At 37.5% G+C, this 26,562-nt stretch overlaps 1 protein-coding gene across 2 annotated transcripts in view; it reads right to left on the bottom strand.

Moving 5' to 3' along the window:
• The window catches only part of LOC309661337 (uncharacterized protein), a 312,926-nt gene that overhangs the window by 241,529 nt on the left and 44,835 nt on the right, over positions 1-26,562 (bottom strand). Inside the window, exon 1 of one of the 2 annotated variants that reach the window (XM_082463076.1) lies at positions 192-16,326. The exons of the other annotated variant lie outside the window; for it this stretch is intronic. Coding sequence (XP_082319202.1) covers positions 192-199 — 8 coding nt within the window. The 5' untranslated portion in view covers positions 200-16,326. Of the gene's footprint in view, positions 1-191; positions 16,327-26,562 lie in introns of those variants that run through there. 2 annotated transcript variants of the gene reach the window in all.

The raw sequence follows: 26,562 nt of genomic DNA, 5'->3' as shown, positions 1-26,562 counted from the left end.
TGAAGTCAGACCCGGTAATGCCAGACCCAGGACACTAGACTCACTGGCACAGAAAAGGCAAACTTTAAAGTCTTAACAACAAGCAACGAAAGAAATCACGGCAGGCAAACCAACGCCTTGAAGGTGAGCATAGGGCCACAAACGTCCAGAAGACAACCAGGTCGATTCCCAGAAATGAGAAGTGAACTTACCTGCTCATCTTCAGCTTCCAGGAGGAACTGAGCAAGGGAAGCCAAAGTGTCCTAGTCCCAGAGGAAATAGCACGTCCAGCAAGGAATCCAGTAAGGGGTAAAATACGGGAGCTGGAAAACTCAGCAAAGGCTCAACTCTGCTACTCACGTGAAATCTGCCGTAAAGTTACTTCTCACTGAACCAATGAAAAGCCTGTATTCCTTCCTACCTGCGTGGGGGCAGAAACAACACTTGTGAGTTAAGTGGCTCTAGCTGTGAAAACTGGCAAATAGCACGAGGCATGAGGCGTGCTGGTAGAGCCCTGAGTCTCAAAGTGAGGTCCCAGATCATCAGTATCAGCATCACCTGGGAACCTGTTAGGAAATGTGAATTCTCAGCCCCGCTTGCTCCAAACCTATCACTCAGAAACTGTGCGGGGTGGCGCCCTGCAGCCAGTGTTCCAACAAGCCCTCCAGGTGATTCTGATGCATGCTCAAGGCAGTAGAGTCTATTGAAAGCATAAAGAGATGAAGGCCAGGTGTGTCAAAGGACAGTCATTATAAGTAGGCTTGATAATGGCGCTTTTACAGACCTAGTGATGTCCTGTTTACAGGGAGAAGAAAACCCAGCAGAGATAATGTAAAATAATAATTAATAAAACATACTCAGTGATCAACAACAACACAAAAGCAAAGTGGATGAATACAAATTGTAGTAAAAAACACAAGTGAAAATTTAATAATGAACATTAACAATCTTTGCCTCAAGATTTTTTATTTCTCAACCACATAAATGTGTCTACTGGTGAAGACACCATTAGGAATTTTCAATAATCCATATGTCTCTTTCAAACATATTTCTCCAGCATTGTAAGGGAGACCACCTTAGGTAGGTAGCTCTTTGGCCAGGGTGGTCATGTAATATAAATATATTTAACTGAGTATCTAGAAAAATTGCTAAAAATCCTGAACCCAAAACATATGTCTTCAGAAAGTCACACAGTACAATAAAAATGCAGATGGCAAAAAGAAAATACTGAAAAGTCTAATTTTCATGTCTAGGCTGAACAAGGATCTAGATACCAGATTCTATACAAAATGTTCATACTTCCTTAATTTAAGCTTACAAAGAGTATTCTTAATGTCTAATTGGGAGTTTTTGGCTCTGTATAACAGAAATCCTCTTGGGATAGACATATAGAGAAAGGGCATTTGTGTGTTTGTAAGTGAGCAAGCCCAGAGCTAGCTTTGCTGTTCTTTGGAGTAGATCCCAGGTTTTTCCAGTGGTTCAGTGAGGTTATGTGGACCAGCTTCTTTCTGTCTGCTTGGCTGCCCACATTCAGATTCCGTTCACAGGTTCTCCCATTGTGGCAAGTTTGCTGCCAGCGGTAATCTGGGTTTTGTGCCTATTCACATGCCTTGGGATGGGGGATGTTCAGGGGGTGTTGAGGAGACGTCAGGGAGTGAAGAGAGAAGATACTGAATTCCTGAGAAGGGAATCCTCTCCCAGAACCCCTAACAAGTCTCTCCTACTCTCTCATTGGTCCACAAGGCCTTAGTCTTTCCCATCCCTAAAAAGAGTGAAATTAGCATGGTTAATTTGCCTAATCTGCTTGGGGAGAGGGAGTGGGACACAGGAAAATAACTACTGCAGTGCCAAACTTCTTCATGTGTAATGATATAAACTTCTGAGGAAATGAGAGTATTTGGTTAGATAAAATACATTTCGTTGTTATGGGAATTACTTCATAATCAGGTGATTCAAGTTATGTGTTAGGAACTTTTTGGAAGCCATGTAGGAGACATTTCCATTTTTTTTTTTTTTAAAGGATATCAGGTTCCTTGCTTTTTTTAAATTTTATATTTATTTATTTATTTATTTATTTTTGGCTGTGTTGGGTCTTCGCTTCTGTGTGAGGGCCTTCTCCACCTGCGGCGACCGGGGGCCACCCCTCATCACGGTGCGAGGGCATCCCACTATCGCAGCCTCTCCCGTTGCGGAGCACAGGCTCCAGACGCGCAGGCTCAGCAGTTGTGGCTCACAGGCCCAGTCGCTCCGTGGCATGTGGGATCCTCCCAGACCAGGGCCCGAACCCATGTCCCCTGCATTGGCAGGCAGACTCTCAACCACTGCGCCACCAGGGAAGCCCCGACATTTCCATTTAAATTATCATTTTTATGTGGCCTATGATTAGCTGATTTTAATCTCTGAACTGCAGGAGATATAGAAAATAAAAACACTAATCAATTACCATTCAATGCATAACAAATAAAAATGGAGGCCAAATTAAAAAAAAGGCTATACTAGTATTTACTGTATGAATATGCGTTCTATTATGGAAAAATGTACTGAAAGTAACTAATATACACATCCCTCTTTCCATCTGCCTCAACTGGAAGAGATATTTCTCACAATCATTCAAATGAGAAGGCAAGTAAAATTAGAATGGAGTGGAAAGTCAACTGAATTCTACTGAGGTATGTTCATATTCATATAACCAAAAACACAAGTATGCCTTAAGTTGCCTAGGAATTAATACTTGAAAATGAAATACAAATGGTGCTTCCTAGACTGACTTTAAGAAGACCAGCAATATTATAAAGCCCTAGAAAAACTTCATAGACCTTTAAACCCCTCCAGGATGAATGCATCATGTTTCAAATATAACTTGGATTTATAGATTAATTTTACAGGTCAATGAAGTTGTCTATAATTTTTACAGGATTATTATTAATGAATGTGAGAAATGCGGCAGGAAGAACATATTTGATTTTCGTAATCTTAGATATTCTCTTAAAAGTTAAAATTAAGTTGCATTGAACATTCTCATGCCACCAGAAAAGAAAATGGGTAGAACTACAAATGAGGAGTAATGATGAATAATGCCATTTTATACCAAAGAAATATTCAACCAAGTCATGAAGGGATTGATGTTAGGTATAGTCATGTTTAATATCTACATTAATCACCTGGAAATGGGAGTAAACAATGTTAACAAAATTTGCAGATGATACTAAATTGAAGGGTACTATTAGCATGCATAATGACAAAATGGATAAATGATTTCGAAAGAGTGTCTGTGAGCAAAATGACCTTTTACTTAAAAAAATCAGGTGAATACAATTGGTATAAACATTTTTTAAAAGAGTCATTCTATGGAAGGAAAAGCAAGGCATCCATGATGTTCAGAAAGAATTTAACATTTGTTTACAGAATATTTGACTTTGGTTATAATGTAATGGAGTTAAAAACTAATACAGTATTTGAGGACTAGCTACATTAAATATTCACTTCATAATGAGAGGAAAACACTGTTTCTCTATAACGTTCTGATGAGAATAATATTCAAATATGAAAACAATTTGGTGTTTATCAATGCAGGAAAATGGGATTAAACACATCTGAAATGAGATGGGCAATAAAAATGATTAAGAAGTTAGTCTGATGAACTTCTAAGAAAAGACTAATCTTGTAGTCTGCAAACCCAAGAAAAGGAAGCACAAGTGACAGACAGTATGTAATAACTTTCTTCACTGAGGAATAGTACAGTAAAACCCCATTTACTCAAAAGGTTAGGCATTCCTTTGTGTAATCCAGATTAAGATTATCTGGTATTTCATTAAAACAACTACAGTGAGATGTCTGACAGAATGGTAAATTAGCAGTTGTAGTAAGTTGTGCAACTATTTATTATGTAATCGTTCCATGTATTCCAGGGCCATGTGAGTAAAGAAAGGTGATAAAATAAGAATCAGTTACAGGAGCAATAACTGCTGAAAGTCAAACAGTTGTCCACTAGCAGTCTTGACAATACTGCCTTCTTAAGGAGAGCAGATGGAGTTTTCCTCCTTGGTTTTTAGGCATGGCTTCAAGGTCACTGCAACTGAAATGATCCCTCTGGCTAAAGCCCAAAGGAAACAATAGCATTTTGTTTTTCCCTTTCATTCTTCAAAAAAACTCATATGCTTATTTTACTCAGTAACTGTTTCAAAAACTAATATCTTATTGGGGAAGTATTTATTTTTTGGTATGCCTTTGTTTTGTTTTGTTTTAATCCTGGAACTATAGATATCAAGTGATGTCAAGTGGTTGTACAAACAAGAGTCTAGTCCTCTATATATAGGTTACTCACCTTTCTCAGAAAGAGTTAATTTTAACAACAACCAAAAACTGGGTTCTTATCCAATTTGCGAGCAATGAGGTTTTGACAGTTTATGTTTGGGTCAAAAGTAGGTGGTCAGTAAGGGCAGCAGTTCCAACAAGTAGTTAAAGGGAATATTTCTGCCACATTTATTCTTCATCATCCCACCCCCCTTACCCTAGTTGATGTGCTCATGAGCTGTAGACAGACAAGGGGAAAGCATGTTAACTCTAGGGTAAAATGGAACTAAGTTGGGCCAGTTGTAGAACACTGTATGTCTGGGTTCTGGAGCAGTGTTCATGTGTTTTAAACTATTTAGAAGGAAGAAAGGACAGTACTCTATTAAAACACTAGCTTAGAAGGATCCAGAAAATTGCTGAGTTACCATAAAACCTTTAGTTTTTTGTTTTTTTTTTGATCCCTGGCCATGACAGTGAAAGCACGAATCCTAACCACTAGACCACCAGGGAATTCCCAAACCTTTAGTATGTTATGGCTTCAGGGCTAAATTCAATGATTGGCAGGGCCCTTCATGATTTGTCTCCTCTGAATCATTATAGTATCATCTTCTGCCACTCTTTCCCAACACACACACCCCCCTACAAATTATCCACATCAAAAAACTTGACATTCCCCAGACATGTATGCGCATGTTGTTCCCTCTAATTAGAATGGTTTTCTTCCCTTTATCTGCCTAGAAAATTTCTGCGGATCCTTCTAGATGCAGTTCAAATGCCACCTGCCTTGGGGAGTCTTACAGTACCTTTCTTTCTATACCTTCCTGTTTACTCAGTCAGAATCGGTCATTTCTTTTTTGTCCACACAGCACTTAGCTATGTCATCACACTGATAAAATAGCAACCACAGGCACCACAATTGCACGCTTCATTTATTACGGACTTAATATGTGCCAGACACTGCGGTAGTATTTTTGATGTCTTCTTGTCTCTTCAACAACACCTGAAGGTAGGTGTAATTCTCTCCATGAATAACTTGAGACCCAGAGAAGTTGAGGAATGTGTCCGAAGTCATAGGACAGTTGACAGAACCCCACTCACTCCCAAATCTATACTTTTCATGTGATCATCTTGCCTCTTCTACATGCCTCAGTGCTTGCCCTTATAATTGTATTCAGTCACTTTTTCTTTGTGAGGACACAGTATGTCATAATCTTTAAAAAGCAGGCTTTGTAGCCATACTGTTTGTTTTTAAATCCTGGTTCTGACTCTTCTTAGTTGAGTAACCTCGAGTGATTGATTTAGCACCTTCATGCCCCAGGTACGTCATCTATAAAATGAGGATAAGACAGCTCCTACCTCACAGGCTGGTTTGGAGGATTAAATGAGTTAATACATATAATAAATATAATAGCATCTGCCTGTTATAAGGAATCATACCTTATTACAGTACTGCATACCTGTTAGCTAGGATTATTGGTTTATACACTTCTCTTTTATACAGGTCGTGAACTCCTCAAAGGCAGGAATAATATCTCATTCATCTTTTCATACCCTCCACCTACCACAGTGTCTTGCAAATACCAGCAACTTGCAAGGTAGAAATACAAAAGGAGATTTACGTCAGTGGTGAGTAAGTGTGGCAGGGGGAGGGGTCAGAGGAGCAGGGAGGAGAGAGTCATATATATAACACCAATGTATGGTTGCTATGAGTCACTTTTTCCTGACAGGGGGAATAAAAGAAAGAACCTGTCAGCCGTGGTGGACTCCAACATTCCATAATTGCACTCTTCCAGCTGGGAGGCTACGATATAGGCTGCCGAGCCAATTTCCCCTTGCAAAAGGTACTGAACAGATAGCGAAAACTCTCGAAAGAGCTAAGACGGCATGCTAAGGTGTCAGGAGCTGCTCACCGGCAGCTGCTACTGATCTCCTGTCTCCTTAGCCCAGAGCTGCCAATTCTACTTCTTCATGCTGTGACTAGTCCTGCAATCCAGAATTTGCGCCCACTGTATGCAATGGTAAAATAAATTCAGCGAGAGATGGATGTGCTTCGGTGATTAAGGGCTACAGCTACCGACACTATTTTGTGCTCTGCTCTCCTGCTTGCTGTTGTTCTGAGCCTTTCTATTCTGATATATTCCCTAATTTCTGCCCACTTGTCCAGGATTTCCAACTGTTCTCCTCCTCAGTCCCTTCCAAATGTCCTGTGTTCTTGGTTCCTTATGCCCCGTTGTCTGTCCTCTTGCCTTGTGGCTGACTCCTGAACACACTGACACAGGATATTTATCCTTGTCTCGTTTCATGCTGGATGGAATTTCCCAGTCCTGATCCTGTGTCCAGCCCAGCAGCACTGATGACCAGCCTCGCTGTAAGGAAGCAAATTCACACCTATTCTCAAGTAATGGGCCCTTTAGACCACGGGTCCCCAACCCCTGGGGACCTATTAGGAAACCTTTTAGGAACTTGGCCACACAGGAGGTGAGCGGCGGGTGAGAGAACGAGCGAGCGAAGCTTCATCTGCCTCTCGCCATCGCTCCCATTACCACCTGAACCATTCCCCCCACCCACCCATCAATGGAAAAATTGTCTTCCACGAAACCGGTCCCTGGTGCCAAAAAGGTTGGGGACCGCTGCTTTAGACACACACAAAAAAACAAAATAAGCTGTATAGAATAATAGACAACAGTTAAAGTCATGGGAACCAGAATTGGACAGATCTGATTTAGAATCCCAGCTCTACCATGCCCTCCTCTATGACCTTGGGCAAAATATTGACCTATCTAAACCTCAGTTTCCTCATCTGTATAATGAGGCACATAATGAATCTCACCTTGTAGGATTATTAAATTTGAAATCTAATTAATACATGTATAAGTTAGCATTAATATTGTTATTATTAAAAATAAATTCCCAAATTACTGGTTCAGAGATGAACCATAGATGAATACAAAGCTCAAAAAATTAAAAATCATCATTATTATCAAAGTAGCTTATTTTAGACGTAGAAATCACCTTAAATATCCAATCATCCTCCTTACAAGATGAGGAAATTGTGAACTGGAGAGCAAGATTCATAGTTCTGTCACTTCCACATTCCAAATGAAGATTTTTGGCCTGTATTTCATAATTGCGATTTTGAATGTCCTTATTCAATTTATTCACGTCTCCATTCATCCATCCACTTATCCACCCACTATCCATCCATCCATCCATCCATCCGTCCATCCATCCATCCATCCATTCTTTAGGAAATATTTACTAGAGCACCTGCTATGTGCCAGTCTCCTTCCCGAGACCTGGGAATTTACAATCATTGTCCTTAACCTTCATGGTGCTTTCATTCTTCTTCCTTCTACTGCTTACTATTGATATATCACTCTAAGCTTCTGTTTCTGCCATTAGAAAATGGTAGAATGCATTAATGTCTTTTCTGCATGTCAAGAGTAACCCTTTATAAAGACGTAAGCAGCAGCAAATTTTGAGGGAAGAAAATTCTCATTAATAGAATTGGATCTCACAGATAAATCACTTTCACCAAAACATCACTTAGAAACCTTTAGGTAAACATATACTTCATGTACATAGTGAACTCTCTTTTTCTTCCTTTTGTCTTCTCTTGCCTTTGGTGTCCTATCTCTCTCCTTAATGCAGTAAAGCACTACAGACCAGAACCTTGAGCAAATGTAGAAAACTGAAAAATGTGTGTTTTAATGGATCGTAAACCACGCAACAGCAGTGGCTGTCACCTTTGCTTTTGTCTGGGATGAGTGTACTTTGGTGTTAGTCAGCAGGTAGGGTACGTACTGCCTGACTGGCATCTGATAGTAATCAATGCAATTAAAGAGGAGTTATCCCTTTCAACATTTATACCCCAAAGTGTCCCATTTATGACAATGCTATGCTCACCCAAAAAGCTTTTTGACATCTTAAGAACTGTAGCTATTTGGAAGCTGAAAATATTCAAGGTAAAAAGGATGGGAACCTAGGGGGAAATTTTAACAATGTGGAGGCCATTCACAAAGGGACCTTGCACTGTGGGAAAGATGGGAGCTGCCGGAATGACTCCTGAGCAGTCTTGTTTGAGGTAGTTAGTTCTGGGTGATGAAAGCTTTCTCCTTTTCTCACAGGATCCAACTCATTTATCTATGCCTTTGTTCACTAAACAAACAAACAACCCACAGGTGCTCTTGATCTTGCAAAGAAGAATCAATATATGAATCAGATGCTCCTCCTTAAAACTCAGCAGAATATTCAGGCACCTAGCTTTCCTTCTCTCTTCACACACTCCCAGCTTCATCTTCCCAGTAAATCTACCCAGTGTTTCAAGCCAAAGATGTTGGCTTCATCCTTGACTTTTTTCTTAGCGTCCACATGCACCACCTCATCAGGTCCTATTGTTCCTACCCTCAAAATATATGCAGGATCAGAGTTCTCACCACTGCTACTACCTTAGCCCATTTATCTGTATTAATTCAATAGCTTCTGAACCAGTTTCCCTACTCTGTCCATGCCTCTTTCAGTCTGTTCTCAACAGAGCAGCCAGAGTGATTCTGCTAAAACGGGTGTTAGTTCATTTCATTCATGAGCTAAAAATCCGTTAATTGCTTCCTATCTCTCTCTCACAGTCAATGCCTAATACTGACCAATAGGCCAATAGGTCCCTATATAATATGGCCCAAGTTCCCACTGTGACCTCACTTTCTACCACTTCCTCTTGCTTTTCCTTCAACACGTGCCAGGCCCACTACTGCTTCAGGAACTTCACACCTACTACACCTTCTACTTGGAGTCCTCTTCCCTCAATATCTGTCTGGCTCACTCTCTCACTTCCTTTGGGTCTTTACTCAAATATTATTGTCTCAGTGAGCTCTTCCCCAGTAATACTATCTAAACTGGCAATCCACCACGTGTACTTTCCATCTCCCTTCCTGTGCTTGGTTATTTTCTTCTTTGTATGTATCACTATCTAATATACTATGTATTATGCTTATTATTTATCGTCTGACCCCCTGGTGAGAATGTAAAGGACTATGAGGGTAGAATATTTGTCTGTTTTATTTATTGTTTTATTTCTAGTGCCCATAACTATACTTGAAACATAGAAGACACTCTACAAATATTTATCCAAAAATGGATGAATAACTTTATAGGAGGGGGTGTGGTAAGTTAATTTCACTGATATCTCATCCAGTTCATGGCCTCCTGGTATCACTATTGTGGCAGGTTGTGTTTTCCAACAATATCTCCTCTATCATATGTTCTTCTATAATACAATCTTGCCACTCTTCCATCAAGAGGTAGAGGTAGGCTCATAGCCGTTTCAACTGTTAGGGTCTGGATAAAGCCAAGGGTCTGATGATATAACCCTCTGTTAAAACCTCAGAAAGATTAACAGATATACTTCATAGACCCTTTCAAACAAATGAAAATCTTTCTAAGGAGTCCAGGGCATGACTTTCTGTTAAAAATTAAGGCTCCTAAGAATCCTAAGGGCATTGTTCCAGAGTAGCCTGCTGAGGAGACTCTTTAGATCACAGATCCTCGGAATTAGAACTAGAGGGTTTGTACTCTGGGAGTTCAAGGAATTATACCCAAGTGGCTTCATCCACAATGGGACACAATTTAGATAATGAGCTACTGTACTACAAGCTGATGCCATAATGAAGGTTTTGAGGAAAGAGATGAGCATATTTTGCATGTAGGGGGAATGTGAATTGATGTGGCTAGAATGCAGATGAGAGCAGATTGTATTTTCCTAAGATGACTGCAACAATATGTCCTGTCCCACATAATCATCTACAATGAGGTCTTGGCACTTTCCTATCAAGAGATGGAGGCTAATTCTTCTCCCCTTGGGTCTGGGCAGGCTTATGATCACCTGAACTAATAAAGTATGGTGAAATGTTGGCTGTATGACTTCTAAGGCTGTGTCATAAAAGGCAATGCAGCTTCTGCTGTGGAGCCCTGGCCTGGAGCCCTGAACTTCCATGTAATGAGTCTGACTACCTTTTGGCTGCCATACTCTGCAGGAACCAAGCCACATGGGGAGGCTACACATGGATTCCCTACTCAGCACTCCTAGTCTTTGAGTCACCTCAGCCCAGGTTCTTGATGTGGAGTGAATGAGCCTTCTGATGATTCTGGTGACCAGCTGCCGAGTCACTCCCAGGTTTAAGTCTTCCCAGACGTAGTGAGGTAGAGATGAGCCACTGATGCTGTCTAAATTCCTGACCACAGAATCTGTGAGAAACATAAACTGGTTGTTTTAAGCCACTATGCTTTGGGATATGCTGTTATGCCATGATATTACCTGAAATAAATCTCTTTTCAGTGTGGCTTTGCAGCTCCTCCATCAATAAGTGGAGTCTATCTTCCATCTCTTAAACCTGGGCCAAGAATGAAACAGAAGTGAAGGTGTGCCTGTTCTATGCCTCCGCCTCCCGTCTGCTCATGGAATCCTGCCTATGCGTTAAGCTTGGGCTGGCCTGCTGGAAGATCAGTGACCGAGACTAGCTTACAGCAAATTGATCACGTGATCAATTGATCATGTAATCAATTTGTCCAGCCTAGATCACCAGAGCTACTTACTTGACCTATAGTTAACCACAGGTGCATGAGTGACCTAGCTAAGACCAGAAAAACCACCCAGCTGACTTGTAGACTCATGAGAAATATAGGCTTATTGTTGTAAGCTGCTGAGAGGTTTTGTTTTGGTTTTTCTTTGGTTAGGCGTGGTGGGGGGATGTGAGCAGGGTAGGAAGAATTGCTACACAGCAATAGCTAAATGGTACAAGAGGAGAAAGACCTTCCAGATAACTGAGCTCATGCATATTTTTGAGTGGGAAAAACTATGGTTGGAATGTTGGAAATAAGGATCACTATTTATCTGTGGTCAACAAGTTATTCCCAGTCTTCTCATACCTATGCTTCCAAGCCCAGAGGCCAAGAGAACATGCAGGAGGGACTATTTCCTCTACATTATACATTAATGGGATAAAATAATTCTTCTTCTCAGTCTGCCATTCTACTCTTTGCATCAAATCCAATGAACATACCTTGGCTGACTTTATACCAGCCCACTTCCTCTGTAGGATCAGACTTAACACATATAATGACATAAAGTGCTATATAAACAAACAGTGTTACCATGCTCCCAAGCCTAGAAAGAGAAAAAAAAGAAAGAATAACTTTTAAAGTACAGCTAAAGAATTCAAATTTTCTCAAAGCCAAATTGGAATATGAAAAAAGATTCTAAAAAATTCTAAATTTAGGTGCAATGGTTTTCATGTGTTTAGAATCTGGCAAGCCAGCTTCTTCTCTGCCCTACTTTATAAAGGTTGCGTAGAAGAGGGAAAAAGAAGTTTTGTTTAGTTGCAGATGAACACTTTATGGTCCCCCCCCAATAATAATACATGAATATATCATCCAAATATCAAAAAGTAGAATTAAATGTATAATTTTTAAGAGCATCTATTTTTAAATTAAGATATATTGCTTTCCTTGAAAGACTAAACATGTAATTTTTTATATAGAAATAATCAATTTCCTAATGTCCTTTAGAGAGCACAACTTTCCATCCTTGGGATAAGAATGATGTAATGAGGAAAGTTAAATTTGTGAATTTTATGACATAATGAAAGTGAGTATGCAGTATAAGGGAAGTAATTTAATAAGAAAATGAACACTAAGAATTTGAAATGTGTGTTTTTATGTTTCTTTGGAGTGATATTTTATTGGTACCTTTATAAGAATACAAGTAGGGGCTTCCCTGGTGGCGCAGTGGTTGAGAATCTGCCTGCCAATGCAGGGGACACGGGTTCGAGCCCTGGTCTGGGAAGATCCCACATGCCGCGGAGCAACTGGGCCCGTGAGCCACAACTATTGAGCCTGCGTGTCTGGAGCCTGTGCTCCGCAACAAGAGAGGCCGCGATAGTGAGAGGCCTGCGCAGCGCAATGAAGAGTGGCCCCCGCTCGCCGCAGCTAGAGAAAGCCCTCGCACAGAAACGAAGACCCAACACAGCTAAAAATAAATAAATTAATTAATTAATTTTTAAAAAAAAGAAGAATACAAGTAACCTGTGTTCAAATTGCCTTCCTTGTTGCTGCACACACTACAGCTGGTGAAGCCTATAGTCAGCTAAATCCCAACCCATCACTGGGCAAGGGCATGAGGTTTGGAAGGAATCTATAACCTAGTGTGGGTGACTGTGTTTTCTGGTTCTGTTTTCTAAGCCCATGCCTTCTGGAGAAGATTAGGTTAGGAGTAGAAGGAAATTATTAGTTTTGTTGAATTAGTTTTGTTAAATTCTGGTTTCCTTTAGAACATTCAGGAGAAGATACTTGGTCTGGGACTCCGAGTTAGATGACTGCTGCAGATATTTGTTTAAATCATGAAATAGGTGAGATTGCCCTAAGAGGCAGCAGAATGTGAGAAGCCAATGGAACTACAAGGAACTCCAGTGTTTTAAAGGGATTGGAGGAGGAAGACCAAAAAGGAAGTGAGAATGTGACAAGGATGAATTTATCAAAGGAGGTAAGTACCAGAGAGACTGATGAGGTCTGAGACAAGTCCATAGGTTTTTGACAACTAGGACAGCATCACAAGGACATTAACAGGGATAGTTCTGGTGGGATGGCAGGGGTGGTAGTCAATTTTCAGAGGTCTGAGACATGAATATTGTTGAGGAAAAATAGTCATGGGTGTAAAATAATGTTAGGAATGTCTGGGAAGGAAAAGGAAGAGTAAATATAGGGAGATAAAAATCAGTAGTGAGAGAAAAAATGAGGGACCAGTTGAAGAAGTGGAGAGTTGTTAAACCAGTTATTGGGACACTTGTCCACTTTTTTCTTACTGAAAATATATCAATCTATCATCCATGGCCTCATCCAAAGAATTGACAGAAATGTCCATCAGAACAGAGACAAAAGGACTCCTGAAACACGCCAGTGAAGTCTCTGCCCAGAGGTTCCGCATCACTGAAACATCTTTATATATCTTGTTTCAACACTATTTTTGCTCTGTGAAGCTTTCTGTGTCATCTGGGTGACCTATAGTATACTTATATTTATGTTTCCTTTGTCCTTCATTTAAATTACCCCATTCCATCCTCTGGACTTCTCCACAGTTATAGAGCTCCTTGGTATTCTGTGTTACTTTGCTCCCCACCCCCAATCTTTACCCTTTAAACCAAGAATCATTCTACTTCCACTTTCCACATATGGTCTTGTCTTAACAAAAGTTTAGTTCTCTTCAGAGGGCTCATTTATTTCCTTAGTTTAAAATCTCAAGTTAACTAAGTTGACTTTATATAATGGACAAACATGAGGCTGTAAATTTTGCTTTACACCCTATCCCTAGTATATTTTCCAGTGAATTATAAGTCACTTTTACCTCTAATAGTCATCCTGTTTTAGCCAACAAAGGCCACTGTACATACAGAGATTACATATATTTGGAAATGTTCCTCTCTCTTCCTGATTTCTTAGATTAGACTATCCGTTTTCTGTCTGTCTCTCTCTTGATTTTTAAAAACATTATCTGAAGTCTCAGAGCTCTGTCACTAGTAGATTAATTCTGATTTTCTGCCCTATTATAAAAATTAGTTATATTTCTGACAGGCAGTGAAACATGGAACAGGAGAGACAAGAGGCAGGAACCTGAGAGCAGGTCTGTAGTAAAGAGCCAATGTTTAACATTTCTCCACAGTCACCTGAGTCGGTGCTCTCCTGACCTCTGTACAAACTCTGTGGAAAAAAAATCGCTCTGAAACTGGTTTATCAAGTATAAGTCATCAAAAACTAAGCCTTGCCTAATCAGTTTTGAGCCCCTCTGTAACAGGAGCCTTAACTTCATGATTGCAACAACACAATTTAAAATTACTCTGCTTACCTCATTCCCAAAGTTGGCTTCTCCACAGTTTTCCATGGAAACATTCTAATTCGACTAAAGGATTGCCGTAAGATTATGTGACATTCTGGCTTATTTGTTTCTTTGTGTTTTAATCAGTAAAGTTCATAGAATTTTTTGTTGTTATTATTTTTCTTTTTTTTTTTCTTCTATGCTTAGAATGGCAAATATTTTTCTGTTTTTTTTTTTATGTCTTTACTCATTACACATTTGAAGAATGCCATGAATTTTTATATATCTTGGAGTTTGTCCTGTACTAGATGAGCCCCCTGTCCCTTCTTGCTCTCACTTGTTCAAGTTTTGAAATTTTAAATCAGATTTATTTTATTGAGCACTGAAGTGAATGATATCATTTTCACAGAAGCCTCTGAGAAGTATAATTGTGTCTGAGTTAAACTGGGTAAGTTGTCTGTATTGACTGAAAGGAGAAACTTGGAAAAGGCTAAAGTTTGGAAAGACTTCTGAATAATTAAGGAGAATGACGGCTAAGCCAAGTACCATATTCTTAGTTGTATAGTCTATAGAAATAGAGTGTGGGAAACAGATGGAAGTTGAGGTATAGACTCAATATCACTGGGAATGTCAGATCAGAAATTATTTTTGGAAGTGTAAAAGGAGCTTTGTGTGTGGGCGGAGCTCAAGAGGTGGGATGCAAATCCTGGGAGGTACTAGACAAAGAATGAAAAATCAAGTCTTGGGTAGTAAGTAGGGCTTATCTGCCTTGCAGAGGAGCTATTTGATATTTCTCTAAGTACTGATTACACGTATTTTCAAATCCCATAGCTTCTGAATTTTTAAATTTCAGTGCAAACCCAGGTGATTTATAACAATTCTATATAAGAGCAGGGAGTTTTTATGTGATTTTCTTCACTTACGCTTCTCTTCTCTTCCACTCTGGTGTTCTAGAGATATCACATGTATCTAGATTTAATCCTCATGTGGATTTTTAGCTTCTAGAGATCACAAAGTAGATGGAACAGCTATACGGGTAAGGCAAAATAATGAAAGGATTTACCAGACTTTAGGACTAGAGGAAGAGACTGAACATAGGAAAGCTGCTGTGCATGCACGCCTGACAGGACTTGCAGGGCTCATGCAATCTTAGGGAGGAACAAAGGGCTGGCAGGTGAAAGAGCAGCAAATACTGTCAGGCCAGGTGTTCGGCATTAAAGCTCTGCTGTACCAGGGATCCCAGATGGCTTGAAAGAGAGGTGTGAATGAGATGACCCAGAGAAGTCAGGAGATGGGAGAGGAAGGCAGTAAGCTACATTTAGGGTCCTTGCAATGAGAGGGATTTCAATTGCTTGGCAGTTATTTGACTGATAATGGATGTTTGAATCATTCTTGAATAGTGGATAGATCTATTTACTTTTGGAGAAGTATTGTCTAGCCTCTTTTGTCTTCAGCTTTCTCTAACCTGCTCTCAATTGTTTTCATTTTAAAAGAACATGAATATATTTTAAAACTTTTAAAACCAGAATGAAAGGCAGGAGTTTTTAATTAAACATATGCTGTATAATCATATGTATTATCACAATATGAGAATCTAAGATACTAAAAATTAGTTATCCATATTGAAATATTATATATAACCTATATATTATATATACTATGAAATACTATGTATATTATATGTAATGTATTATATATGCATATATATGTAATGTATTGATGGGTCACATTTGTCTTATAGTGGTATACTGGTTGGATTTTTCTTTTCTGGAGATGTAAACATTCTAAATAATAATATCTATTGTGTGTGTATGTGTGTATGTGTCAGTAGAAAACATTTTATTGCATATAAATTTTAATTTTGCTTAACAAATAATATTCTCCATCATTTTCATAAGTAAGATAATTTTCATAAGTCAAGATAATTTTGTGTATGTTTTGTATAATTATGGGAATACGTGAATTTCAAAAAAAAATTTCAATATACATACATTTAGTGAATATAGTACTAATTCTGCCAAGCGTTGTTTTATTATCCTGACTTTTTGTTTGTTTGTTTGCATTTTGGTTGAGATATATAAGATTGAAAAATTTATTTGGAAATGTATTCTTTAAAAACATTGAACTATTTTAATGAGTCAGTGGCAAGATAAAAACAAGTCAGCTCCAAAAATGCCAAAAACTGATAAAGGCTTTACATACCTATATATCAATACTTTGTATATTTGAGAAGCTGAAGAACAGGTTCACAGTCTTGAAACATACACAGGTATTGTCACTAGACATAAAACATTGAAGCTGTAAAAGAAAGGAAAGGTCATATATCCCAGTAAGGTTAATGTGAATATGTAGTTCAGTATTTATTTTATAGGGTCAGAAATTATCACAAAGTACTAAATATATTGCAAATGACTGTTGGTAAAAAATTCTCCAAGAGTGTCTTGCATTTCTGTGTATCTTGGGAGTGAGATACTAACTGCCCTTTGTTCTTAAAAACCTTTAAAAGATTTTTGTATAGCAAACATCCTTAGGAGATAGAGATAGTATCTTCCTCCAGAGTAGAGGGCAGACATGATACCTGCCCATTTATATATAAAGGTTTCAGAATCTCCAAGTTCAGAGTTCTTCTGTAATGCAAACTCTTGGTTGCATTGCTCTGTGGAAAATGAAGCTGGAGGAACCAGCACAAGAAAATGCTGATACTCTGGCTATTGCTATTGCTGCAAATAACAAAATTCTTTATTTCTGACTCAGGAATCTCAGGAGTCTGAGACAGCATTCACATCACTATGGCGAGCTAGCTGGTTACCTAGAAAGTGGAGATCCTTTAAAGTCCTTCACAATGATCGTTAGTAGGAAAAAGGTGCAAGTAAAGTACCCTGAAAGTAAAGAAACGCTTTACTGCAAGACTACGTAATCATAATGTGTACCTTACAGTAATCAAATAGCAGGTATATCAATTTTCATATGGTACAAAACTTACATACTTGTTACAATATGTGTCCTATTTTTTTAGTAACTTAGTTCTATATATATATAATTCTTAGCAATGCTACAGAAGATTTAATGCAAAAATCTGCTGAAATGTGTATTTTAGGAGTTTATATTATAATGCCCATCAAATTTGAAATATGTTTTATCTAAGTGATGAGGGATCTACTCCACATGAGTTGTTGATTAAAAAGATGTGAGTTATAGGGTGTTTAGAATATTACAGAACTTTCAAGCAGATGTGATACTGGTTATAGAATGAAATAAAATATGTTAGCCTGTTCTCTTTTGATGAGCACCTTTTCCCTTTTATCCCTGATCATCACACATGTCTCACATTAGTTGTTATTCTTTTCTTCCAAACATACTAATACATACTCAAGTTTTTCCCTTAAAGAAAAATATGGCCTGATTTTTTCTGGAAACTTTATATTTTAAATGGACTTTCTGAAGAAATTAAAAAAAAAAATCTTTAGGGGCCTCTTTAATCAAGCCAGGGTGGTAGACTTCCATGTAGTGAGAATGAAACTTTCCAGCATATATCATGACTGACACCACTCATTATAGTCCTTACTCCAGTCCACAGAGGCTGTTTCTCTGTCTCTTGGGCTCATAATTACATAAATTACGTAAAAAAAAAAAATCAACATGGTAGGTTTAACAAACCTACCTATTTGGAATCAGAAGACCTGGCTACAAGTCTTACTCCAAGACTTAGTAGTTGGATAAACTGGGGAAAGTTACTGAATTGCTCTGAGCATCTTTTCCCTGATTTATAAAATAGGGAAACAATAACCAAAATTCCCTGTCATGGTTGTTTTGAGGATCGAACTAAATGACATGCCTGAATGTTCTTATAAATAATTAAGTTACACACAAGTATAACTAGGAAATACATAAATGAGCAAATAACTCTTGGGGCAGAATTGAATAATCTATGTATTTTAATACTTGCCAAGGTCTCTATAAGTTTATATCACTTAATAAGTCTGAAGGTTTATCAGCACCACACATTTAATATTATTATTTGATAGTCAGCACTGTGAACATGTTGAAAATTCTTATTTTATAATTTAAGCAAAAGATGCCACTGTCTGATTACTCTTCACTGCTGGCCCTTGATGAAGTTTCTCTAATAAATATGAATTTACTCTAATAAAGTTACTTTTGAACAATAACCCTAGACATAACCTAGTAAAAATTGCTAAGTTTGGGGATGAAGAAAAATCCTTATAGACAACCAGACAGGAAAAAATAAAAAGACACCTGAACTATATAAACATAGTGGCTGGATATATCTGCTTCACAATACAAAATTCCAGAACATAATCTGAAATATCAAGTTTTCATAGGGCAAAAATATGATCTAAGAATTCTGTAGAAAACCAAATAGTTAACAATTTGTCAGAAATACAGAAATTACACATTCTCTAATATGTAAGTGCTTGAAAAAAAATTATTAGTTATGACTAAATGTGAATAAATTAAACTCTACATTTAAAAACTAAAATTTATATCTTGAGTTAAAATATATTTCTATATAGAAGAAAGTTAAATAAATAACAGTGGAGGTAGAGTGCTTAAATAAGCCAGTACAAATCCATATAATTTAATGTCATCCAACTATAAAAAAATCACATTGAAAAATATTTAATAATACTGGTTGGAAAGTTTATAGAATAATATATAATGATAAAAGTAGAAAACAAAACTAAAGATGGATATCATTTCATTTCTGTTAAATATATTAGGCATAAAGAAGGCAGGGAAAATATCTGTATGATGACAGTAGTAATTGCTAGGGGGCATGATTATGCATAATTGTAAATTTTATGTTACTTTCAAGGTAATGTTTAATATCTAATATTCTATAATGGCCTTATTTTACTTTTATAATCAGAAATTAAGGAAAGGAACATAAGAGAGCTATTGACAAATCCTGCAAAAAGTAAGCCTAAGAAGAGTGGGCCTGCAAAAGAGAATGAGAAAAAACAAAAGATGGAGGAGGAACTGCCAAGGAATGAGATGATCTGCAGATAAAGCAAACAGCTAACAGTCTCAGATACTGCACTGCAATCAAATAAGATGGGGATGAAAAAAATCCACTGGAAAAGTGTAATTGAAAGAGTCATGGGTGGACTTCTCAACAGCAGTCCCAGGCCTTTGCCAGGGTTCTTTGCCAGACTCTTGGCTGCTGTAGCTTGAAGAGTGAATGGAGGAAGAAATCATAGTTCATTCTTTTGAGGAACTTGGCTTTGGAAAGGAGAAAAATTGGGTTTTGGCTAGAGAGTATTAAAACTAAAGCTTTTTTACTGTCGTTGTCCTTTGTTTTTATTTTAAGGTATGAAAAGTTAGGCAAGAATTGAATAATGTTACCATAGTAGTTAAAAGCAAAGGGTTTAGAATCAGGTGAACCAGACTTGAATTTGGGTTTCAGGAAGATTATAGTATAGAGGGGAACATACAGTAGATGCCATGGATTGTTACTGGAAACTTTAGTTAATTTGTTAATTTCAAATATGAATTTAAATGGGGAGTAATGAAGTATAACACATTTTTAAAGTTTATTTTAACTTAATGTATATAAGGGCACATTTTTCATCAAATTCTACGTATAGATTGAAGGCTTTCTTTAGTTCTTCAAATGGCTTTTTGGAATAAATGACACTCATAACACATCATTTATAATTTCCAGTTTGAGATCTTCAAAGTGGAATTTAAATTTAAAGTCTTTAGGAAATAAAAGCTTTGTCAAACTTTTACAGATTGTTCCTGTCCACGTCTAATTTAACTACAGTTTATAATTTAACTTCTTCAAGACTTTTCAAAGCATTAAGTTTAATTTTCCTAGAAACAAATTGGGGCGTTTGTTGCTGTTTATTTTTTTTTCACACACAGCTAAATGACTTACATAATTATTTAATTTTAAAATGACAACAAGTGAAACTGAATAAAATAACTTTGGGCAAACTCAACTGACTCTTGGTAAACTACAACTAAGTTGGAGGACACAGGAGTGCACGAGGCTACAGGAGGGTGGCCGGCAGCCTAGAGCACTGGGTGCATTTCACAGAGGAATGGAGTGCTTGTTACCAGCGGTCTGGGTAAGTGGAGTTGGGTTAAGAGAGTCTACTGTACAGAAACCAAAGTGAGCAAACAATAGAGCAAGGTCCTAATCCTGAAAATAAATCTGTACATTGAAAAGTATATAACAGAGAAGATATGTTTCTTATCAAAAGTCCAATAGTAAAAGAATAACATTATAATTAACTGTAAATCATACACCTTAATGATATGCAATGTGAGACTTTCCTAAGTATAAAATGGTAACAGCAACAACAAAACTGAAAACACATACACCAGACATTGGAACATTATTTGCAATAAATATTTATTTTACAAGAAATAAAATTTTGAATGCTTTCTTTGGCTGGAGGTTAAAGGGATATAATTTTAGTAGGAATCTTTAAAGAGGTAGATTGAGAATCAGGGTTTTTGGTGATTTTTATTTTTGAGAAACTGATGTTGAAATTTAGTTTTTTGCTATTTTCATTTCTCAATTGTAAAATTCCATGAAACAAACTGGACAGTAGATCAAGTTATATAAATTTCTGCTATGATTGAAATCAAGATCATTTTGTTAAAACTGGCTAGTTTTACTTGCTGTAAGTGCTTAGGAAAATGAGGAGAGATGTATATTCCATGAATGTCGGGTGAATACACACCCCATAGGACTGACTACTGAGGCATATCCACAAAGCAGGTTTCTGAGCCAAGACAAAGAGGTCAGTGACCAGAAGCACTTTCCAAGACAAGTGGTAGGCCAGAGTGGAAATTAAGGCATCAGCTGGGGAATAAAGAGAAACAGTAGAGAGCCAGAGAAACTGAGTGATTGGTTTGCCAAACTGGGAAATCTAGAGCAGGCAGCAGATTGCTGAGACAAAAAGAGATCAGGCTGAGACAGATGGAGGTAGGGGAGCTCAAGGGCCAGTTTCCAGTCTTGTGAACACTGAGCACCATTACTACGTTTCTGTTTTCTGTGGTCTATACTTCCTTTTTCTGGGATCGTCCCACTGAGTCCGAAGGTGGAGTTTGTGCTTATGGCTGCTTTCAGACAAGTCTCCCTTTCTTCTTCTTGAAGTGTCCCACATCATCACAGCACATCTTCTACCCCTCATTTTTACTGTTTGCTATTCCTCAGGATGTTCTTTCTCAAATTTCAACAATTTATCTCAATTTATTATTTATTCTATCCAATAATACTGTCTTCTTAGTTTAGACCATCTCAGTATTTCAGCAAGAATGAGACTAGGGTGAGGCAAATACAAAATTTAAAGAGACACTCAGTCTTAGGGTCATGCCAATTTGCTGTCATTGCCAGTAATTTCAGCTCCTTGATAACCTCAATATCCTTTCCAACAACACTTTGGTACCCCTATTCCAGTAATTCTTCAACCCTGCCAATTGATTATTCCCACTAACTTAATTTGCCCCTTGTCCCCTTGATCCCTTCACTTATACTACTGTCTCCCTCAGTCCCCCTAGGCAGCATGCCCCAACGCGTTCAACATCTCCTGTATTCTTTCCTTTCCTCTTCTTCCTCCTTTCAGCCCCTCTTTTCTCTTTAGGGGATCCTTCTGTCATTTGTTGCTATTTCCAGCCTACCTGCAGGATCTGGAGCCTCCAACCTCATCGGGCATCTCTTTTCTTAGGTACACCCTCATCTCTGGGAATTTTTCCTTCACAATAATGTTTACACAGATCACAGAAACACTAGAAATTGCTTACAGTTTAATTCTGCTTTTCCTCAAATCAGAGGATGACTTTTGTGACTTTGTGGCAGGAAAGAGTTAGCTTGGGAGAATTGCTATTGGGTTGGCCAAAAAGTTCATTTTTTTTTTTTCTATAAGATGGCTCTAGTAGCTCTTAGTTGTCTTTAACTTCATTTGAAACAATTCTGTTAGATTGTATTGTGACAGTTGTAATATCAGCGTGCCTTAAAAAAAAAACTTGTCAAAATCGGTGAATTTTTGTGTAGCCATTTTAATATTGAAGATGGAAGGAAAAAAGCAACATTTTCAGCATATTATGCTTTATTATTTCAAGCAAGGTAAAAACACAACTGAAACGCAAAAAAAAAAGATTTGTGCAGTGTATGGAGAAGGTGCTGAGACTGATCGAACGTGTCAAAAAAAGTGGTTTGTGAAGTTTTGTGCTGGAGATTGTTCACTGGACGATGCTCCACGGTCGTGTAGACCAGTTGAAGTTGATAGTGACCAAATTGAGACATTAATTGAGAACAATCAATGTTATACCACGCGGGAGACAGCTGACGTACTCAAAATATCCAAATCAAGTGTTGAAAATTATTTGCACCAGCTTGGTTATGTTAACGGCTTTGATGTTTGGGTTCCACATAATTAAGTGAAAAAAACCTTTATGACTGTATTTCCACATGAGATTCTCTACTGAAATATAACAAAAACGTTCCGTTTTAAAAACAAATTGTGATGGTCTATGAAAAGTGGATACTGTACAATAATGTGGAACAGAAGAGATCGTGGGACAAGTGAAGTGAACCACCACCAACTACACCAAAGGCCAGTCTTCATCCAAAGAAGGTGATGTTGTGTATATGGTGGGATTGGATGGGAGTCCTCTAGAAGATGGAATTACGAAGTTGCCTGAAAAATGGCAGAAGGTAGTGGAACAAAACGGTGAATATGTTGTTCAACAAAGTTCTTGGTGAAAATGAAAAATATTTCTTTTGGTTTTACTTAAAAACCAATGGAACAATTTGGCCAACCCAATACATTAACGTTGCAGTTGTATGTTAACGTGAAATTATGTTTTAATCAGGTATTTAAAGATTATTGGGAAAAAGTGATGGTAGGATCTTTGTTACTGTTGTTATATTTGAATCTCAGGCAAGCACTCATCTTCATACATTTAATAAGTTGCATGCATTAATTGCATGAATATGGTCTATCGCTGAGATTAGTGTTCTGTTTGTATGAACAGAGATACTAATTTCTGAATTATGTCATGGCCAATGAAACTCCAGTTTCTTGTACATGTAAAACTTAATCATCAGAAGCATAAATGATTTTACTATACTTCCCTCAAACTTTACATTTGTTTTATTCCTCTTCCAGTCCCAAATACTTATTTATACTCTGTATCCACATCCTTATGATATTTCTGCATAATGAAAACAGCAATATCAGTAGCTCTACCACTATATTGAGTTTAGCCAACAGCAGAATAGCTAATATATTAACAACAATATACTACTGGTTGTTATCAAAATTCTGCCAATATATCTTATAGCTACTATTTCAACCATTTTTAAATTTGTATTTATACCACACTTATGCATACTTTTATACCAACTCTCATTTAGGAAGCAACCGTATAACCATAGTAAAATCATCAAAAGTTCACCAATGCTTTTTTGTATACTATAAGCAACTATAGTTTCTATCATCTAATTATGTATTTTAATAGCAAACTTGCATTTTACCTACTACAGTTGTGCTTGCTATCTTTTATCTTTCCAAACAACATATCCTGAATTGCCACAGTCTCTTTCCCAAGAGGACTCTTACATCTTCCATGATATGGGAAGAGGGCAGAAGCAGAAATCTGGGTGGTGCCACATAAGAAGATGAGCCACAGGCAAAGGAGCTCGTTTCATGACACAAGAAGGAGACTTCAGAGTAGGCAGAAAGAAGAGGCTGCCAGAAGTCTTTTTAAAGCAATTTTCCTGGACCATTTAATACAAGAGGAAACCAAGATCAGTGCTGTAGAAGAAAATAATTATCCACAGATAGGGTTCTCGGTATCATTCTTTTCATCCTAGCACATTTTTGATGTTCCACAGCATTTTTTTTGTCCTGTGGATTTTTAAAGATACCAGTCTGCTTCTAAGAGTATGACTTCTCTCCTGGTCATCAGAAGGCAGTGCTGGAAGTAAACATTGAGTCAGGGATAGTGCTCAGAACTGCAGTCAGGTCCCAGCTGCACTTGTTGGATAAATATAGTTCACTAGGTTCTAGAGGAATCTGCCCCAGCATTGGCTGCAATGATTCATAATACCTAAGGTGTATGAAACCTTGTCAAATTCTTTTTGGAACAATATGTAAACTTTTCCCATTTAGGATACTCTATCTAGGATAAAATTTGATGCTCATAGATGTTGGGCAAAGGGCTCCCCATGGAGTTCAGTGTCCTGCCTGTCCTACTTAGAGCACTGGGAAAACATCTTTCCAGATCGCAAGAGTTGTAGGTGAAAACCATGGAGTTTTCTATCATCAGGGTTTCTAATATGGCTGAATAAGCTAGAGGAGATCAAGAAAATGTCTTGCTAAGAAGAGCTCTCCAAGAGTTCACACTAAATAGTTTTTAGTGTGATCTGACAGTTGGTCTGAACCATGTTCCTATAGATAATTATTTATAGTAAAATTGCAGATGTGGGTAAGGTGAATTACATGGCCTGAAAATTATAGAAACAACAGAATGGGATATTTTGAGTTGAGGTTTAGACTGTGTTAATAAAATAAAACATGATAGTTGGCAAAGTACCCTATCCATACTATCATTATGAATGTAGTACCATAGGAACTGCTCTTGCATGCATGCTATTTATACAGTGAAGCTGACCTTTAGATGGGGATTATTATTCAAACAGCAGAAGTACTTTGGTGTGAAGGTTGTTAAAAAGTAGAGAGCACTAGATGTCCAAGGTCCAGGATACTTGGTTTTGTCAGCTGATGTGGGAGGGAAACCAATTTTTTTAGGTTATATCCTGCTGGTGGTACAGTATTCCTTTAAACAGCCCTTTCCTGTTCCACTGTAATCAGGCTACACTCCATTCCCCTCCCCTCTCCTCCCCGGTGCTGGCTTTTGTCTTTTGAAAGGTCCAACCCAAGCATCACCTCCACCTCTTCCTCTTTATCTTAGTTGTCCACCCATCAACTTTTTATTCCTGTTAAACCTCTGCCTTGTCTTTCAAATTCACTGCACACCATTGCTTTCTATTTCATAAGCTATGTTCTATAGAATGCATTTTTTTGCCCAAAAGGAAGGACTGCAGTAGCACCGTTGTGATAGGAAAAAGGCACTGGTGAGTAAAGTGATGGAGCTGCAGGGTTGCACTAAGAGGTAAGAGCTGTTATTAGAAGCTCTATTAACAATAGCAATACAGAAAATAAAGGTAATGAATGAGAGTGTAAGAAACTCTGAACTGGTTCAAAATTTATATGTATGTATATATGTATGTATGTATGTATCTATCTATCTATCTATCTATCTATGTATTTATCCATCTATCTATCTATCTATGTTTCTATCTATATACACTTTGAACCAGTTCAGAGTTTCTTGTACTCTTATTCATTAATTTCATTTTTCATACTGATAGATATAGATATAAATGATATAGATACAGAGCTAGAGAGGCATTATTGTCTACCATACTGGGTTGAAAATTTAGGCATCATAAGTTGTTCAATAAATGAAAATTCATCAGTTGGCTTTATAATGTGTAAATGATCAAAATTTTCCAAAATTTAACTTGTTCTACCAGGATTCTTCCACACAAAAATGTTTTTACATTTCAAAAGGCAAACCTATATATTTGTCTTCATACCACTTATTTGAGTTTTTCACCAAAGTGCTGAATTTTGAAGTATTCCAATTGAAGTCAATTTGGAATAATCTGAGCACTTTGGTTAAGATAGTACCAAAGGTACTATTCCAGATAAATTTTGCCGGAAAGGATTTTGATTTTTTTTCTCAATTCACACTCAGATTAATCTAAGAAACATAATGTTGGCAAAGTAATTTAACTGATTTAGACTCATACATTATTCTTTCTTGTCTACTATAATTTTTACTTATTTATAATTTAAGTAATAAATGTCTATGATTTAATAAATTTAGAATATCTCTAATTTAAGAGTAATAAAAGGAGAGTATCCAGGATGCTAAAACAATAAGATCTGGTGCTAAAGTAATATTTTTTTAATGTTTCCTAGAGCATGAAAAGTGAATGTGTATATTCATGGCCCTCAACAAAGTAACAGAATAAAACATCACTTCCAAAACAGGTTAGATAAAAATGATCTAATTTCACACCAAGTCCAGGATGATTAAAAACTCACAGCCAACACCTTATGATCACCACATTCAGCATCATATACATCCTATAAAGATGGTAAGCATCAGGCCATGCTGAGTAATCTAAAAGATTTGCTGGAAACACAGCTTTCTAAGAGATGTCTGAAGATGTAAGCACAAAATTCCTGCTTCACTAGAGAGCACTAATGACTAAACTCTCATTGCTGAAACTTTGGCAGAGACAATTTAACTTTGTATCCACCTCCTCAATACACCTTAACCATTTCACTGAAAAAGCAGGAGTTCTACTAATACATATG

The sequence above is a fragment of the Balaenoptera physalus genome (genome assembly GCF_965194825.1).
Source record: "Balaenoptera physalus genome assembly, chromosome: 5".
Lineage (NCBI taxonomy): Eukaryota > Metazoa > Chordata > Mammalia > Artiodactyla > Balaenopteridae > Balaenoptera > Balaenoptera physalus.
This window is presented reverse-complemented; position numbering and strand designations above follow the sequence as displayed.